Below are 18801 nucleotides of genomic sequence, written 5' to 3'. Positions count from 1 at the left end.
TTGACAATAATAGTCCATTGACTTGACAAATCAATGATATAAGGATGAGGCTTAAAAACGGGGAAATGCGAGGCTGTGCCGAGCTTTTCCCACGTTTCGGACCGAAAATATAGTTCGTTGTATACATTTGAAACAAAAACAGGTTGAAGAGGTCGTTTGAATAATTAAATATAGTTTGGCAACTGCTATTTAATGCTGTTCATTAGGAAAGGTGATATTAGATCAGCGACTGTATATGACATATACAGTCAACGCATTTTGGCTGCTCAAATAGACTGAGTACAGTTAAAATATATATAAATGGCTAAGACCCCATTCACACTTAGACATTAAGATCGATTTATACTTAACTGCTTCACTTTAGATCGATTAAAGCCCAATATGAACGCTTTTAATTGAACTTTAATTGGTCTTAAATGTAACACAAAAAGAGGTAGATTACTTTGAATCGATCTAAAGAGGGTAAGTTGTGCGTGATGTAATGTAGATTAGATCTACATTATTTGTTTTCCGGGGACACAGTTATCGTATTTAGATTATGTTCTAAAATAGAGTACCTAGTGTGGACATAAATTGCAAATTGCTTTCATACTCCTTTACAATTTATTTTATTATATTTGATGCATAAAATAGTAAGAAGGGGGATGAAATTAATTGCAAAAAACTTTGGGGAATAAATTGTTTGATAATGTTGTGATTGGTCAAATTTGAAAAGGTAAAAAATAATATGTATGAAGCTGATAAACTGAATTACAAACCCCCTCAACATAAAATGTCCCATGTTTTGAGTAAACGCCGATAGACTTTTCTATAATTTTGATATGCTATGTCACAAAAATAGTAAGTTGACGTAGTTGGTGATTTGATAAAACCAACCAAATGATATTAGAAATCCTTAATGCCGATTTCTGTGTCGTTATGTTGCTGTTTCCTTGACAATCATGTTCTCCACAAAGTTTATTCAAATAGGAACGCCTGACGAATATCGGTCATTTTCCGTTACCATTTCGACTTGCACCCTTTACTGAACGAGTATTGCAGTTTAAAGTGTGTGTTTTGTGCTTTTTTAAAAAGAGGGAAGGGAGAATTTTATTTACTTTATTTATAATTGCAAGACTTTCTTCAGAAAACAATATAAAAATCTAGCTCTGGTTCGACACAACATTCCTTAAAATGTTTCATGCGTTTAAGATGTTTGAAAATTGCCTGAATCCCAGTACCAACTCCAATAAAAAGCATGAAAGAAAATAAACGATGCAGGAAAAAAATATCGTGATGTCATGTCAATTTTACTGACGCTGTTTCCATTTTCGAGGTCCGCTCTAGCTACATTTTGATTACGGAACTGATAATTCCCAACTAAGCATCGAAGGAACAAGTTGTAACAGCTATAATGTCTTACATTTGACTCAGTCGATATTATACCGTTACTTTTAGGATCAGTGACAGGAATCTACAAATGAAAACAAACGCTTATGGTGTTAATTTATGAAAAGAATGTAGAATATAATAGAGGTGGTTTCTCGATTAGATACATATTTTAAACAGACTTATCAACTTATATTGTTTGGTAAAATGTTGTAGTTGGATTGTTGTCTCATTAACGTTTACTCATCACATCCTTGTATTAATTGGCAATACGCACTGTAACACAATGGATATTTAAACTCCTATATACCACTAATGTTTTTAATGTTTCTGTCTCCGTTTTTCATTAGCCAATACAAGTCACAAATAACGCCTAATCTCTAAGAAATGAAAGGGTTACAACTTTCTGTTAACAACGGAACAGAGCTTCCAAATTCATAACCATCAAGCATGATTTATCATATAATGAATTTCAAACTGTTATTCGGATGCTCAATGGCTTTATGTGAAATTGAATTATTTTCATTGAAATCAAATTTAAGGTTAAAAGAGTAGCGGATACAAGATGTCAACATATATATCTTTTGATAAATTTGGCAACATCCGTATTTTTCTTTGGAAAGCACAAAAAGTAATTCCAATAAAAAAAAAGATAATACTACCAATACTTTTAAGGACTTTTTGTTGTCGGTTATTTCGAAAAACAATATTCTGATGAACTGCGGGTAAGTTTATTGGAATTAGATTAGTCCTTCAGATTTTAACGACAAAAATAGTCTGTTCTTAGTCACAGGTATATAAAAAAACTTTTCATTATATCAATATATCTAGGAAATGAAAGTTTAATAATAATAAAAAAATATATATAAATGTTCAAGCTATCCAAAACGACCCTTACTCTGGGTAATTTACATTTCTGGTAAATTGGCTTGATGTTAACCCAATCGCGAAAAGCAAATAATATAAAAATGTTATTTCTGATTTATTTTATAGAGTTATTTGGTAGCAGAGTGCATTTTGAAAAGACACCTTAAAGGTGAAATTGATTGGTCTTCTAGCGACTTAATTTCTTTCTACAATAAACATACACACATGAAAATACAGACGAGCAACGATGCTTTCTTCTTTCGACTGTTTTCTTACACACTTCAACCAGAGTTAGCTTAGTCTAAGCAGTGCAACTACCTATGTATAACCTGACATGTAATTCAAATACGATGAAAAGTAATATTTTTCATTTGACGTTTTATTTTTAATTACATTTTTGTATTGAAAGAATGGATATTTTGCATGTAAGGTTTATAAGTAGTTATAATTATGCGTCTCATATCTTATTACCTGTTCTTCCTCGCTATCACTAGTTGATCCTTCTTTTGGAATTATTTTGGTGAAATAATTAACAGCAGCGTATTCTATCATGGCGGCCAGGTTATATACAATACATACATTAAGATAAACATCAAGTGCAGTAGCGTACGGAACTCTGGGTAAACCATCCCTCACCATCATTCCTGTAGAGGCAGTTGACAAAATAGTAGTCACTCCTTCAATTGATAGAAGTAATGAAATATAACTTGAAAGATTGGTATTATTCATGAAGGTTTATTTCTTTGAATGTTTTGCAAAAAAAAAAGCTTTAAACATCAAGTAAAATTTGGTATGAAACTAGAAATACAGCGCATTTACAAGTGTGGTCACCGTTTCTATAACAGACCGTTACAATAACATCTAGATCATAAGAATCTGTATTTGTATTGTCCATATAACAGTCATAATGAGGGTTGTCTCTCAATTGTTGACTTCAATGTCTATGTGCTTGTAAATTGTACAATATTTATCCCTGAGTGCGCTTCCAGTTTCTGAAGTGTTTCGTTATGCCCAGTCTTTTTATTTTGGGATTTATGTACTGTCGTTTGTGTGTTTTTATGTTTGTCTTTTTTCTTGTCTAGCCATGGCGTTGTCAGTTTGTTATCAACTTATGCGTTTGAATGACCTTTTGGTATCTTTCGGCTTTCTTTTAAGCTTTCAAAACGAAAATTCTAGACATTCTATAATTGTACAGTGTCTTACTTACCTAGTAAAACTCTTGCAGGAGCTGCATCTCTGTTTATCCAGAAAGAAACCCAAGATAAACATACTATCAGGGTACAAGGTAGATATGTTTGAAGCACAAAAAAACCTACGTGGCGTTTTAAATGGAAGTATACCTCAAGAACAGAATGCTCTCCTGTAAAATATATAATCATTCCTTTATTGTTGAGTAATTATCGGAGGGAGATGTTTCGGTAAGATATAAAAGCGGAAACCTTATTAAACATGTCACGAAGTATTTTCTTACATTCATTTTCTTACTAGCATGTACATTTCATAACTATAATCCGTATAATTCTTAAAATAATAACCTCTTATACAACTGGAGTAAAACGGGGAATTAATTTTGCCCAAAAAAGCAATGTTCTCGTCACATAAGTCTTCTGCTTAAAAAAGATACTAGTAGTTATTTGTTGGTTTTTTTCCACTAACTTACTTTTTGTCACTTTGGTCTCTCCTCACGTTATTGTTTTACAAGTATTATTTTATCTTTTAGTTCATTCTATTTGTATAATGAAACAGACTCAAATGTTAAAATACGATACAAAGGACATGAGAAGTTATATTAAAATCAATCCAATTGATACATTAGGAATTGCAAAATGAACACGTAGACATAAGAACAAAAGAACACCACGATAATTTATAATTATCAATTCAGTGGAATTGTATACGACTGTCATACAAGTCAGATGTTGAGCTAGCTTTAAAACCAGGTTAAATCCATCATTTTCTACCTTAGAAAATACTTGTACAAAGTCAGGAATATGACAGTTGTTATCCATTCGTTTGATGTGTTTGAGCTTTTGATTTTGCCATTTGATAAGAGACTTTCCGTTATGAATTTTCCTCGGAGTATAGTATTTTTGTGATTTTACTTTTTATACACTTTAGTTTATTAGGCATGGTAGGTTATGCAATGATACAACCATTATCACATGTAACTTCTCCTATGTTAGCTCAAATTTTCATTTATTCTCTGATATACAAATTAAATTAAAAATACAAGAGTGAATTAAAATAATTGAGAATGTGATGATTTTAAATATGTCAAATTCCAGTAGGGGAAATTTTTCAATTTTCAATTTTCAATTTTCAATATCTATAGATACATTTAAAGCAAAACACATATTGTTGTTATATACATATGCATTTTTATGTATCTACAATCTGTTGGCTTTTTATTAGTTGTTATTGGTTTTGACATAACTGTCAGTAGCTGCGATTACCCTCTGATATGTACTTAGTGTCCTTGTTGTTGGGATGTACAAGTACCCGGCCACGTCCACTATATATTTAAAATATTAAATGTATTTCTATCTATATCCATCTGATGAGTTAAGCCTTTTTCAACTGAGTTTTATAGTTCATTTTTATATTGTACTGTTACATCATTGTCCTAGGTTAGGTAGGATTCCGATATAATATTAAGCCCTGCCACATTATGTATGTATATGCCTATCCAAAGTCAGAAACCTGCAATTCAGTGGTTGTCGTTTGTTGCTGTGTTACATATTCGTGTTTCGTTTATCTTTTCACCGTACATTAATTAGGTCGTTACTTCTCTCGTTTGAATTGTTTTACATTTGTGATTACGGGGCCCTTTATGGCTGACTATGCGATATGGGCTATGTTTATTGTCAAAGACCGTACGGTGACCTATAGCTGTTAATTTCTGTTTCATTTGACTTTTGTAGAGAGTTGTCTCATTGGCAATCATACCACATCTGCTTTTTTTTCAAATAAAAGCTTCTTTTAAAGATTTTTATACACAAAAAAATAATGTTTACCGTTATGATCTATCTTAGTGAGGTTCTTGGTTTGTATTCCCCGGATGTTAAATTGTGACATAGTGACACCTTCATACATTTCCACTGACTTATCTTGTCCATTTTTCCATATATACAGTATGTCGTTAACTGTATATCCGTCTACAAATATCAATTGAATTTATATAGTTTCAAGTTTTTATGTTAATCAAACATTTTATCAATCTATACTTAAAAATGAAAATGTTGATTTTTTCCTCTAGCTACGAATAAGAAAGAATATTAAATGTTTTGGTTCTATTTTATTTCTTTGAATACATGTATGCCGGCTTCGTTTTGTAGTTTGATGTGAAATGCTATTATAAAAATAGAAAATAATTAGATTCCCAAAAATCTGAGGCATAGATGTTCTTGCAGTTATGGGTTTTTCGTTACGTTATATCTTCCTTTTTATTTTTACATTTTTATTTTCAAATTTGAGGATTTAAAGTGTGGATGATGTTTTATGTGTGATTGTGTGCTTGCTTGTGTTAAACACCAAGTTAAGAGTTGAACACACCTTGCCAATAGTTATCAAAGGTACCAGGATTATGATTTAATACGCCAGACGCGCGTTTCGTCTACATAAGACTCATCAGTGACGCTCAGATCAAAACAGTTATAAAGCTAAAGTTTTAAAGCCAAACAAGTACAAAGTTGAAGAGCATTGAGGAAATAAAATTCCAAAAAGTTGTGCCAAATACGGCTCAGGTAATCATTTCCTGGGATAAGAAAATCCTTAGTTTTTCGAAAAATTTAAAGTTTTGTAAACAGGAAATTTATAAAAATGACCATCTAATTGATATTCATGTCAACACCGAAGTGCTGACAAAACCGTTAACACTCAAGACATAAAGAGCAAATACATACCAAAATTTAGAACAATTCATATACGACAACCAACGGTCCGATTTATGTTAAAAAACTACAAAATAACAAATTTGGCAAACAACAACAAACTTTACCTATTAAATTACAGGTTCTTAACCTGTGACAATGGTACAACAACACACTAAAAACATACTCCAGAATATCGTTGTGAAAGGATGAATTAGACGAATCAGATCGGCATGAAACACAATAGGCATCTGAGTTTAGATGTATAAATGACTTTAACTTACAACTACTGATAATAAGTGGACAGACAGGTCTATCCATAGGATATTCCATCATCTTCATTGGACAAACAGCATGAATTGTTAATCTAAAACAAACGTTCATTAAAAATATTCAATATGCAAGTACAAATATGTATTTGAATCAAGCTGGAAATACAAACTTAACAATTCCTGACATAAAAAACGAATAAAAACTATATTCAGATTTAGGAGAGGTAAAAAAAAAAAGGTGATGTAAAATATTTTTCTGAGGTTTTAATGTTCAAATATACACATTAAAATTTTCAATATAAAAATCAATATAGGAAAAAGACCAATATTTACAATACCGGTATTTAAGATAAAAAAATCAAAGCACAAGCAAAACAACAAAATTTTAGTTTATCAACATTTCATCATAAGTTGCCTTGAAAGAGTTGTTGCAAAGGTTCTTCAAAAAAAGTTTAGCTGATAATTTGTATTGAAAGAAAATACAGCTTGTAGAACGGAAACCAAATAAAACGTATAATTCTTCAATATCAAGTTAGCATTTAGACAGCGTTGTCAGTTTATTTTCGATTTATGAGTTTGACTGTCCCTCTGGTATCTTTCGTCCCGCTTTTAGACATGTGATGTCGAATTTTTACCCCGGTGAATTTTCTTTTCGTTTTATTTTAAACCTTAAAATAGTTTTTGCTTTTTCAATATTAATAGGGCAAATGAATGCAATATGTTGGCATAAATACACATTTTCACCCTCTCAAAAGATGATATATTGTAAACCGAGTCTTTAGAATAGATTGATAACATATGTATGCAATTCTATAACACTAAGGGGACGATCATTTGATGTTCCGGTGGAGATGGATTTTGAAAATGAAATGCTGACCTGATAAGCGTTGTAAATAAGTGACCTTGATAGGAATAAAATGAATATCCTGTAACACAAAATGCAGGAAACATTTAAGAATTGAATGCTTCTTTTTGTAAATTCATTGGGGTATAAAGGTGTTGACCGAAGTACATTTTGTATGAAGCGAAGAAGCGCTTCATTCTTAAAATGGGCGCCCGGTCAACGCTTTTACAATACTTTTTATAACATTTTCAGCTAGGACCTAGTGTCATCATGAATGTTACATTTCATTGTGTAATTTCAGAAGGACGCGAGATTGCTGTTAGTCAATCAAAATAACGTATTAAAATGAAATATACATGTTATGTAATTATTTAAACTGAAATATTTTTTTTGTGCAAAAGCGGCAAAAGAAATAAGCATGCACTGCAACAGATGAAAATGAATAGTCAATCTACACCCCCAAATATTTTTTTTTCGACTCGACCTCTTGAAAATCGAATGGTGGTTCCCTTAGTGTTATTTTTTATATATATCGCTTAATTTGTTAGAAAGTCAAGAAAGGAGGATGGTGAAAGATGATAAGATTTATCCTAATTTTATCTTTAAGAAGCCACAATATCTTATATCAACCTTACCTTCGGGACATATAAATTCTGCCGTCTTGTCGTATCCTTACAAATACATTTGGAACTGTAATATTTGGTTGCTGTGATCGTCTTCCATTTATGAAATAAGTATTTGGCTTCCAGATATACTTCAGGAAACTATTACTCAATGTGACTTCTGTTATGTTCTCTAGATTAAATCGAAGTCGGTTGTCATACCAACGTTGTCGCAAGTAGCATTGCATTGAATATGACTGAAAAAAATAACACTTTATACATTTGAACGTTTAAACTACATGTACAATTCTGCATTAATACTTTCATCTAATGCAAACATGTCTAGAAAATGCAACTACTTATCTGAAAAAAGATGTGGTCAGTTGAACTTATCAGTCATTACAGCCAGCTGTAAGAAATAGGAATATGATGTAACTAACTAACGTTATATAGATAAAGGCAGATGTGGTGTGAGTGCCAATGAGACAACTCTCCATCCAATATATATATATATATGGTGTTGAATTAGAAGAGTATCATTTGGGCTGTCCTTTCTCCGTATAAAACATTCTAAACGTTATCTTTTACAGCAAATATTCTTCTCGTCAGTTGCTGAAGATTTTTTTTGTATTGATTTTTTTTTTATCACAAATGGAATTACTGGAACCATGCATGCTTATATTATTTTTATAATTAAAGCAATAATACGGTGGTAGAATAAGCCCAATTATATAGCAAATGTTCATGAAAGTTATTTTCATATTAAGATATCAAACTTGGTCAAGATCAAGAATTCTATTTAATGTACCACGATTTTATTACATCACGATGACCGTGAGGGCATTCCGATGTTTTGTTATCGTCTAGATTTCCATTACGAATCTCTTGTTTTTGGTTTTTAACTGATCTATAATACTGATAAATATGCGGGTATCAACGAGTGCAAACTAACATTCATTATCGTTTGTTATAAACACATCTCTTCAATGAATACTGAAAAAAATATTTTTGTTTAGAACATTAATTAATAATATGAAAATGTATTGTCGTTAAATATGTAGATATAAGTAAAAAATCTTTGAAAATATCTATGCACACGTACCGAAAAGTTTGTGTTAAAAAATGCGGAAGAATATCTCAAGAATGTTATGCGACAACACCGGAAAGGACCGGTAACTCTGTAATTGTTTTTACGGGAAAATATGAATGACTACTCATATCTAATCTTTTAGAAAAATCGAATTTTTCCAGAAGAGTGTCCACCATGCACATGCATTGCACTATTATTAGAATAGTAGAATATAATGATATACAAATGGATGAAATTATATATACATGTAACTGTTATTTTATTATAATATAATAACAACAAACCAGTGTATACTGATTTGTATCACTACACTATAATAGTTATTACGGTGAGGTTGAATTGCCTGTCATTTATTCACCATCCACGCACGAACTTGTCTCAGAAAAAAATATATCTCTGTTCATTAACCTCAGTTTCAGATGTAGAGATGTGATTTTTTTCTGTGACAAGTGCTCTTGACCATCCACAAGAACATGCGATCATCCGATGTTCAGTACTTCAGTACTTTGATTATTCGAAAATGTTTCACCAAACTCCGTATAGGGTACATATTTACTGATGAAGATAGACTTGACAAACTTGGTTTAACATATGTTCCTGGGGATAAGAAATATTTCCTCTTGGAGGACTATAGAATAATAAACTAAAATTGGCGCTATTTAAACATTTAAGATATTGAAAAATTAACTTTTGTCACTTCCAAAAGACCAAAAAATATTAAACCTATATCGACAGAATATGTGAAACTTATGGACTATTTTTGGAAACAGTACTAGTTATTAGAGCTTTGACCAAAAGGAGCTTAATATTTCATGTTTATATATTTATAAGATAAAAACTCCGATCATATTAATGTTCAGGGAAGAACCAAAATTTGCTTCCTACATATCTAACATTGTTGGGTTGTTATTAAGACCGATTATATGAATTTCTTAACTAGTTGGCTAGTTGTCTGCCATTCTTTAAAGGTCTGATATTGTTCATATATCATTTAGGTTGTACACACCTATTTTTCCTTATTATTATGAGTTATAAGCTAATTTATTTGCATACATATATACGTCTATCTTGGTAATTATTTTTTCATGACTATGCCAATGAATTAAGAAAAGTAATTACGTTTAACTAGTTGCTGTCTAAATTAAATATATATTTTATTCCTAACGTTTGTTTCGTTGGTATTGATAAGTAAGTAACCATGCAGGTTTATGCATTCAGTTTTAACTATCTATAAATGTTGGTGCCCTATTTTTTACTAGAACGGCGAGTTCATTAAAATAAAAAGTACTTCAGACTTGCATGACGATCAAGTTACAAAATTACATATGTTGGGAAAACACCAATGCAGATATATTTGAAAAGTTGGTTTACAACAGTCTAAATATGTCTTTATCAATTCAATTGAGAGAGACAAAAATTAGAAATCAGCCATAATAGCGTGACAACTGTTAAACAATAGTGTACTGGACAACATATTGATTCTAATTGTACAAACCATTTCACTTTCCTTAACTGGCCCCATGCTCCGTACTAATATATCTGTTTCTATTCTTATTGCAGGTCCTGAAAAGTAATTAGCAATACTTCTAATGTCTAATGATGCGACAGTGTACTCATGATAGTCTCTTAACAAAATTGTTTGCACTACACAACCAAACAGATGTTATCATATAGGTTAACAACTGACGAAACACCGATTTCGTATGTGAAAGAATGAATACTGTTTAATAAATAGAGATAAATTAATGCAAATTTTGAAATAGCATTTGGTGTTAATCTAAATCGTGAAGCTGTTTTTTTAAGCCGATACTACTGTACGCGCTCATGCACCTGTCCAAGCACGGAATTTCAATCATAAAAAAAACCCGATTGTCTGTGTACATTAAAAAATACTTTGATTTTATAAATAACTTCCTCGTTCACTTTCATTAATGAACAGCTAACCTATAGTTACTTTAACTTGCACATATTGGTCATTATTCTACAACATGTACAAAGTCTTCAAAGTAAGAAACACATATTGTCATAATATCGAACATCTTTTTATTTGAAAATTACACTTATCAAATCATCAGTTCTGTTTAAAAACAGAGGACCAGAGATAAATCATGCACATTATTGAATGTTTGCAAGACACTCATTTCCTTAGAGTGAAACTTGAGAGTAAGCGAAACTCAAATGCCAGGCTAATCGGTTTGGCTAAATTCATCGGATTTGTGAAATGACAATATAGCCCTACAATTCTTTTTGGTTAATCCCGTTTAACACATGGTTTTTGATTTGCGCGGGAACTTTTTCCGTTGCCATCGATTTTGAATTATTGTAATGTGACATAAATTGTTTTTAGATGTAATGTGATAACATTTTAAAATATGATATTATTTGTTTTTATTCTACAGTACATAATTTGACGTCATTTTTGTACAAATTAAGTCTCTAGTCTAGTCAGAACTGGAGTAGATGTACAGCATATACCATCATATTTTTACCAACAAATACAATTGATTTACACCACAACGGTTAAATTATACTCCTTTAGTTTTAGTTTTTGTTTTTTTTATATAAAAATCGTTATTGTCGATTCCATATACCATTGTTTTTATACATAGATAACTTCATGGAGTTTTACAAGCTATTTCATAATAAATGAACAACTTTATTGATATTGCAAAGCTTCGTATAAACGAGTTAACTGCACATAGCGTGTTCATTATCTATATAAGTCCCTCTCGTTAATTTAAATAATGGTAACACTAAAAATAAAGTATAATGATCTCCAAGATTAACACCATAGCAACAACCAGATCCCAGAAAGTATCGACTCTGGTTATACCATAAATTAAGAATGAATGGTAGTATCAAAGTTGGGAAGAATAATCAGAGACATATATATGCCTATATCTCTTATCTGGAAAAAGGACGGCGTCAAATTTCCGGTTTATATTTGTAGAAATGGTGTCAGCATTACCATGATAACGGATTTCAGTGTCAATATTATTCCTCAAACGTAAAATTGAAGTACAAAGAATACACGTTAGAATAATCAGCGATAAAATTGACTTATAATGTCCTTTCTCTTACTAATAGATATACAATTATAGTTTTCTCTTACTAATAGATATACAATTATAGTTTTCTCTTACTAATAGATATACAATTATAGTTTTCTCTTACTAATAGATATACAATTATAGTTTTCTCTTAATAATAGATATACAATCATAGTTTTCTCTTACTAATAGATATATAATTATACTTTTCTCTTACTAATAGATATACAATTATAGTTTTCTCTTACTAATAGATATACAATTTTTCTCTTACTAATAGATATACAATTTTTCTCTTACTAATAGATATACAATGATAGTTTTCTCTTACTAATAGATATACAATTATACTTTTCTCTTACTAATAGATATACAATTATAGTTTTCTCTTACTAATAGATATACAATTATAGTTTTCTCTTACTAATAGATATACAATTATAGTTTTCTCTTACTAATAGATATACAATTATACTTTTCCCTTACTAATAGATATACAATTATACTTTGAATTTTTTGGCGGATTCTGATTACAATCTCTTAATACTCGTTCAGCTAAAGTTATGTGGCTTTGCTGTGAATGTTTACTACTAAAGGAGTAGGTCCAGTAAGACCCCTTTTTGGCCCCAAAATATAGCAGTTTTACAAAATTGTTAAAATGTAAACTTTTAGTTATTTATTGCACAGTAAAATGCTTCTGCTACATAAATATGGGCTGTTTTTGACAATACAATGCACATATATCTGGTACTAGCACCATTAAGTCATGCTAAATTACTGAAAACTTCACAATTCTGGCATTTTAGTTAAATTTTAGACGGTTTTCGTGTAAAACGAAAGTGGCCGCATTCGTGTTCATCCTTAATATTGAAATGTAAGTTGTATTTTACGATAATACATAACATATATAAAGGTTGAGGATGAACACGGATGCGGCCACTTTCATTTCAGACAAAAACAAGCTGAAAAGTGACATTTTTCGGCATATTTGGTAGATTTTTCATATTTCAGCTTGAATCGGTGCGTTTTTTATGACTAAATCAGTTAAAATCTTTCACATCAACTAATGAATTCAAATAAAATAGACACTTAAGTGTTTAAAAAGTGTTCAAAATCTTTCGTCAGATGAACCTGAAATTTGAGGCCAAAATCGGCCCTTACCGGACCTACTCCTTTATGTAAAAAAATATCACAATAAAATGATATCAAGGGATATTATACAGAAACACAATGTACAAGTGTAGTTCGGGAAAGATGAAATGTGTACATATGTTTTTTACATTGACGATGCACATATATATAAATATGGTTACAGACTAGGGTGATCTTATATATACACGACCTCCTAGTGGGATTAGTATTGTTGAATACATTACAAATAATTGGCTCCTCGGGCGACTATAAAAGACAGCTAACATTGAACTGCCAACAGTTTTTTTACGTTCTTGGTATAATTTATATTGCTTACTGGCATAATTTCCCTTGACACCGGAGTGTTATTAACGTTAAGGCATGATAGCTGTATAATTGGTGATATATTAGTATTAGATCAGACATTTATTTTTCATGAACCATCAAATGACATTACAGACCAAGCCAATCTAATAACGTTTAATTAGTTTAAAGGTTAGACAATTCTCTGATTTCAGTAAAAGCGTTCCCCCCCCCATTTCCCTGGTCAAGTATGATAATATGTGTTGAAAAATAGGTACAAGAAAGAAAATGTAGAGGTTAGACAACCCTGGTGATTTTTCTTTTCCTTTTCTTCGAATTGCTTTATTATTTAAATTCAATTGTTGATTCCGACTGTTGTTTCTTGATTAGAAAAGTGTGTCCTCGTTTCGGAGAGTCCATTTAAAAGTTGAGTTATTGACATAAAAACCTTGAATTTCAAACAGAACCCTAATGTTATACAACAACAAAAAAGAAGAAAAAACGCATATTTAGCAGTCATATCTAAAAACTTATCCAGATGTCATGTCTTTACATTGTAGATACTTCTTTCCAAGTCAGCGATAATTGTTATCCGCCGAATTGTATTCACTTTAAAGAAGTCTAGAAACCTTTAGTCTTAAATCCGATATTTCGTTTGTGACATAAGAAATGTCTATAGCAGCAACAGCAAAAATGTAATAATGAAAAACGCTTTAAGTCGAAAAATCGAAAATGACGACTTCGTCAGATTGCAGAGGTGTCAAATAACACAGATGGTCAGAGGTACAAATTGTCAATTGAAGCTATTTTAGATTGACAAATGTATTCTTATTTAATAAATAATAATAATAAAAAATAATAATAAACAAAATTTGTACTGAGTGAACGCACTGGGTATAACTTAGATAAAAAAAAATGACTTCATGAAATTACTGTGTTCGATTATGTAAATTTTCAAATATTTGACACTTTGCGTCAATTTTGCTTCATATAGTGGAAATCTGACACTCAAGGAGCTACAGTCATACAATCCACTTTTTGCAATATCAATATCGCACTCTGAAAAATAATAAAATCACGAAGGAACATAAGGGAACGACCAACGACCATTTAACTTTTAAAAAAAAAGGGGGAGGGCGCTATGTTTTCTTCTAAAAAGTAAAGAGATAATCTGATTTACAATCCCCAATTTGACGAGCAGGTGACAAAGAAATATTCTGAATCCGATTTTCCCAATACCTTTTAGCGTTTTAAAAATATTAAAAAAATAATACTTTGATTGAAAGCGTAGTAAAAACAAGTGATAAATGCTCTGACTCAGACACAAAATTTTACTCCCTTTTGAAGCTAAATGGTTACTCCCTATAACATAATGGAGGATTTTCTTTTTTAAGCGCTTTGAATTCGATTCTAAGATATTTGATTTAAAACTATATTTTTGGATTGGGAGAATGGACACGGTTCTGAATACAAATTACAAAACATAAAAAAAAAGTTTCATCTAAGACAAGTACACATAGCCTTAAGTGCATGTATTAGCATACATAATTATCAAATAAGATCAAAACACATAGAATTAAAAAGCAAGTATAAGCATCAGATTTAAATAAAAGAGAATATTGGTCTAAAGCACTTTTAACGTATCACATAAATAATAACAAAGCAATGATGTTATAGGCAAAATGTAAAATTCTCAACACATACAGAAATTATTGATTGCACTTGTTAAATTAAAATAGTTAACAATCATTTCTAATTTAGTTTATAATATTTTTGTTTTATGACCTTATTTTCACCAAAATAACATGTATTGTAGGGTAAGCTTCAAGATTTAATTTCCTTTTATAGATTTGTTCCAATGTCTGATATAGAAATCAATTTTCTGTGACGAACAATGTTCTTGTTACATTTCTTAACATTGCTTCAGTAAATGAACTCAGAAATAATTCCTAATTTCCTCCGATGGCAGAGCAATTTATTTACAATACCTCATCCAACGGCTTTAGTTTAATCATTTTATTTCCAAATTGACACGACATGTGAACTTTTTGCCGCGAATCTTGCTAAAGCCAATGGCCCATCTTCATCTAACAAGAATTTTGTGTCTAAATCGCAAATCGAATGACGTTGATGGATTAGACGGAAAAGACGTTAGACTAATGATACTTAAACCGTATAGTAAAAATGTCAAAATGTATGAAGATTTAATGCGTGAAATTTTTCTATCTCGTTTGGCAAGATTTATTGGCATAACAGCTATATAAATGTTTAATGAAGACATCATACACTTTCCAGTGGAATTTCTATTTCGTCTAAAACATACCTCCAAGTCCAGGTCTGACTTCTCTATGGTAACCCTTTAACAATTCATTTAACAAAAGTGTTACATTTTCCATCGGAGATATTGCAATGGTATACCTAAAATCAGAATAAAAAACACGAGAAAATAAATACTTTTTTTTTTAATCATTTATTCAATTAATCAGGTAAAACTGTTTCGACAATAGGAAGTACTTGTTTTGGCGATTTTATTACACATACAAATATGATATTCATTTTGATTCGAAAGCATGCAACAGTACAAACAAAAATCATTAGGAGTATTATACCTAATACATTACAAGTAAACTTTATCTAGTAATTTTTGAACTTCTTTTCCCTCCCTTAATCATAAACTTAAGATAAATTAGCATGCATATCGGAATGCGGTCATACATAAAGAAGGGGAGGGGGATACAAGGTGAAATATAATGTACTCTGAACTTACAATTCTATTTGTTTTCATGAAAAAATTTGATTTCAAGCACGATGCTTTTCGAGTTTAATAAAACATGAAAAAATGAAAGACGAAGAATTGAATAATAACGATGAAATACACGTAAAACTTTCATTATATAAATAAAAGCAACAACATAGTCTAAATAGAGGCGAGAGATAACAATCTGACCTTCAAAACTCATTAGCCGAAGATAAACTTACAATGTAATTGCAAAATGCGAAAGACGACGAAAAGACAAGTCCATAACTTAAGACACTACATAAACATCTTCTATTCATCAAATCGTTATATTAACCTTTGAATAGTTTAGAGTAACACCCTGTGTGGAAAATGTAATGCCTGGTCAACACCGATGTAAACTACATGTAAACATAGAGTTAACGTTGTTTGATTTTTAACATGACTGTATCAATTCAGTGGCGGATCCAGAACTTTTCCTAAGGGGGGCCCGCTGACTGACCTAAAGAGGGGTCGCTCCAGTCATGATTCAATGATTCCCTATATAATCAACCAAATTTTTCCCACGAAAGCCCCCCCCCCCCCCCCCCCCCCCCCACACACACACTGGATCCGCCTATGCAATTTAATTCATCTGTTAATCTATATGAACGCAATTTTGCCTATTTTATTTAATATAAGTTCTAGTGCTTAATTGACCGCGAATGACACGACCCTTGCTTTTGTTGTTGTCTGAATTAACAACCATATTGGTGTCATTCTAGTTAGCCCACATTTAATTGCAGTTTGTTTATAAAACATAAAGTATTTTTTTTGTTTTAACAATAATAGTTTATTTCTGAATTAAATTTATATTTTTGGTTTATACCCGATTTTTAATTTTTAGCTAAGACTATAACCTATCATTTCAAAACTTGGGACAATCGGGAAGACATCTAACTTGTTTTTACCTTCATTTTACCTGTAAAAATAGTATAATAGTGGACGTCCAGATTGAGAGTTAAAGACGAAAGACTCCAACTACCGAAAGACGACCACAATACTTACCCTCGACAAGCTGACAGTTCTCTGTCAGGATAACAGGAAATATAGTGCGACATAGTACGATGTAAGCCAGGTTTTAACCACCATTTTCTTTAGAAAATGCATGTACCAAGTCAGGAATAAGGCAGTTGTTTTCCATTCGCTCTGTTGGTTGATATAATCTTACTGTTGTTTGAGTCATGTTTTATTTGAATTTAAGAATTTACCTTGAAGTTAGTTTTTTTTCTTTGATATTTTTTTGTTATATGAATCTAAAACAATATTAATACTTGTACAGTTTCTTTCAAAGATATAAAACAGAACATAAATAATACTAGACTAGATTTAAAATTCGTTATCCGAGATTTAGAAATAATGACTTTTGATATATTTTGATGAGAAACCTACATAGTTCTATCCGATCCAAGTCAATGATTTTATCATTAAAAACACAACGTAAAATTGTAATTTTCATCACTGTAGTCAAATATAATTTTTAACTGTGTATGATAACTTACCTTAAAATAATGTGAGCAAGAAAGTAAACTTTCCTCATCTTCAGTATCCACAAACAAATTAATCAACATTCACAAAAGCTGTGTTCTAGAAATAGTTCACCGTTATGGCGCTAGTTTACAAAAAGTTCAATTAAAAGTGTCGTCTTTAAGTCATTTTATTGATTCGTTTGGCGGGATAGGTTTCAAACGGCTGATGCAGCAAATTCACGTAATTTCAATGTAATGCAATGCAGTTTAAAAATCAGCAGACAAGCACAACACGATTAAGTGATTATATACTAACAATCAAAACACATAAATCAATAGAAGGAACCTCAGCAAATTTGACATTTCGGCTACAAATACAACAGCTCAAAGAAACATCCAATTCTTCTCTGTTTGTGAAAGAATTTTGCTGCTTTCATGGATATATTGACCAAGACATTAGGTTTACCAAGAAACTCATAAAATAAGACCGAATAACATCACTTGGTATTAGAAAAATGACAAGGCTTGTAAAATTAATAACTTTCTTTACGCTCGTAGAAGCAACTAATATAGCCAATTTAATTATGACAAACGTTTTTGTTGAATTTTCAGATTGCAATTTTAACGATTATTTTGCATGAGTATACTTCTAATATAGGCACTCAAAGATCACAATTTGTTATCTGTCATTGCATATAATTTTAGATGGATATTAGAAATAAATTGGTTCTATGTTTGATAAGACTTATTTCTTTTTAAGTTTATCATTCCGATTAGTATATAAATATGTTTCTTATTTCTTTTGGTTAAACTGCATTGTTCAGTATATTAAATTATTTCTTATCTCTTTTGGTGAAAAAAAACATGGTTGTTTGCAATGCAACAAGGTCAACAAATCACCACCAAAAGAAGAGATAATAACAAAAATTAGTAAATCAACGAATATGTTTTTGAATTTCCGTTGGAAGTAACTCAGCAATCCATCTATCTTTACGAGCATACCAAAATACTGTTTTAACACAACATGTACAGAACACTCATGACATATTGTCGTATCTGAATTCCAAGAGACAGGCGCATTTCTAACGAAAAAAAAAGGCTTTGGCAAGGTAAAAGTTCTTTCGTTCAACATGCGACTTACACTTATTAAGTTGAAAACC

At 31.0% G+C, this 18801-nt stretch overlaps 1 protein-coding gene across 1 annotated transcript; it reads right to left on the bottom strand.

The window, feature by feature from the left end:
- Nucleotides 1-1112: 1112 nt before the first annotated feature.
- On the bottom strand, nt 1113-18069 carry LOC139487090 (gamma-aminobutyric acid receptor subunit alpha-6-like). Its single transcript, XM_071272095.1, has 9 exons — nt 17675-18069; nt 15720-15814; nt 10408-10475; nt 7856-8079; nt 6389-6471; nt 5250-5390; nt 3443-3595; nt 2707-2912; nt 1113-1453 (listed from the first exon to the last, which is right to left on the bottom strand). Exons 1-9 carry the CDS (start codon nt 17710-17712, stop codon nt 1187-1189), a joined length of 1275 nt encoding a protein of 424 aa, XP_071128196.1. The 5' UTR covers nt 17713-18069; the 3' UTR covers nt 1113-1186.
- Nucleotides 18070-18801: the final 732 nt, after the last annotated feature.

Source organism: Mytilus edulis, chromosome 8, assembly GCF_963676685.1.
Source record: "Mytilus edulis chromosome 8, xbMytEdul2.2, whole genome shotgun sequence".
In the NCBI taxonomy this organism is placed as follows: Eukaryota; Metazoa; Mollusca; class Bivalvia; order Mytilida; family Mytilidae; genus Mytilus; species Mytilus edulis.
The sequence above is the reverse complement of the archived record's forward strand: the minus strand, read 5'-3'. Positions and strand labels throughout refer to the sequence as shown.

What these genes read in the sequence shown, in the direction of transcription:
- LOC139487090 (XM_071272095.1), bottom strand. Translation starts at nt 17,712, where the DNA reads ATGAGGAAAGTTTACTTTCTTGCTCACATTATTTTAAG. An exon ending in AGTCAGACCTGGACTTGGAG is followed by an intron (nt 10,476 to 15,719) that starts GTATGTTTTAGA and finishes ATTACTTTTCAG; the next exon opens with GACCTGCAATAAGAATAGAA. An exon ending in CAGTTAAGGAAAGTGAAATG is followed by an intron (nt 8,080 to 10,407) that starts GTTTGTACAATT and finishes TATTTTTTTCAG; the next exon opens with TCATATTCAATGCAATGCTA.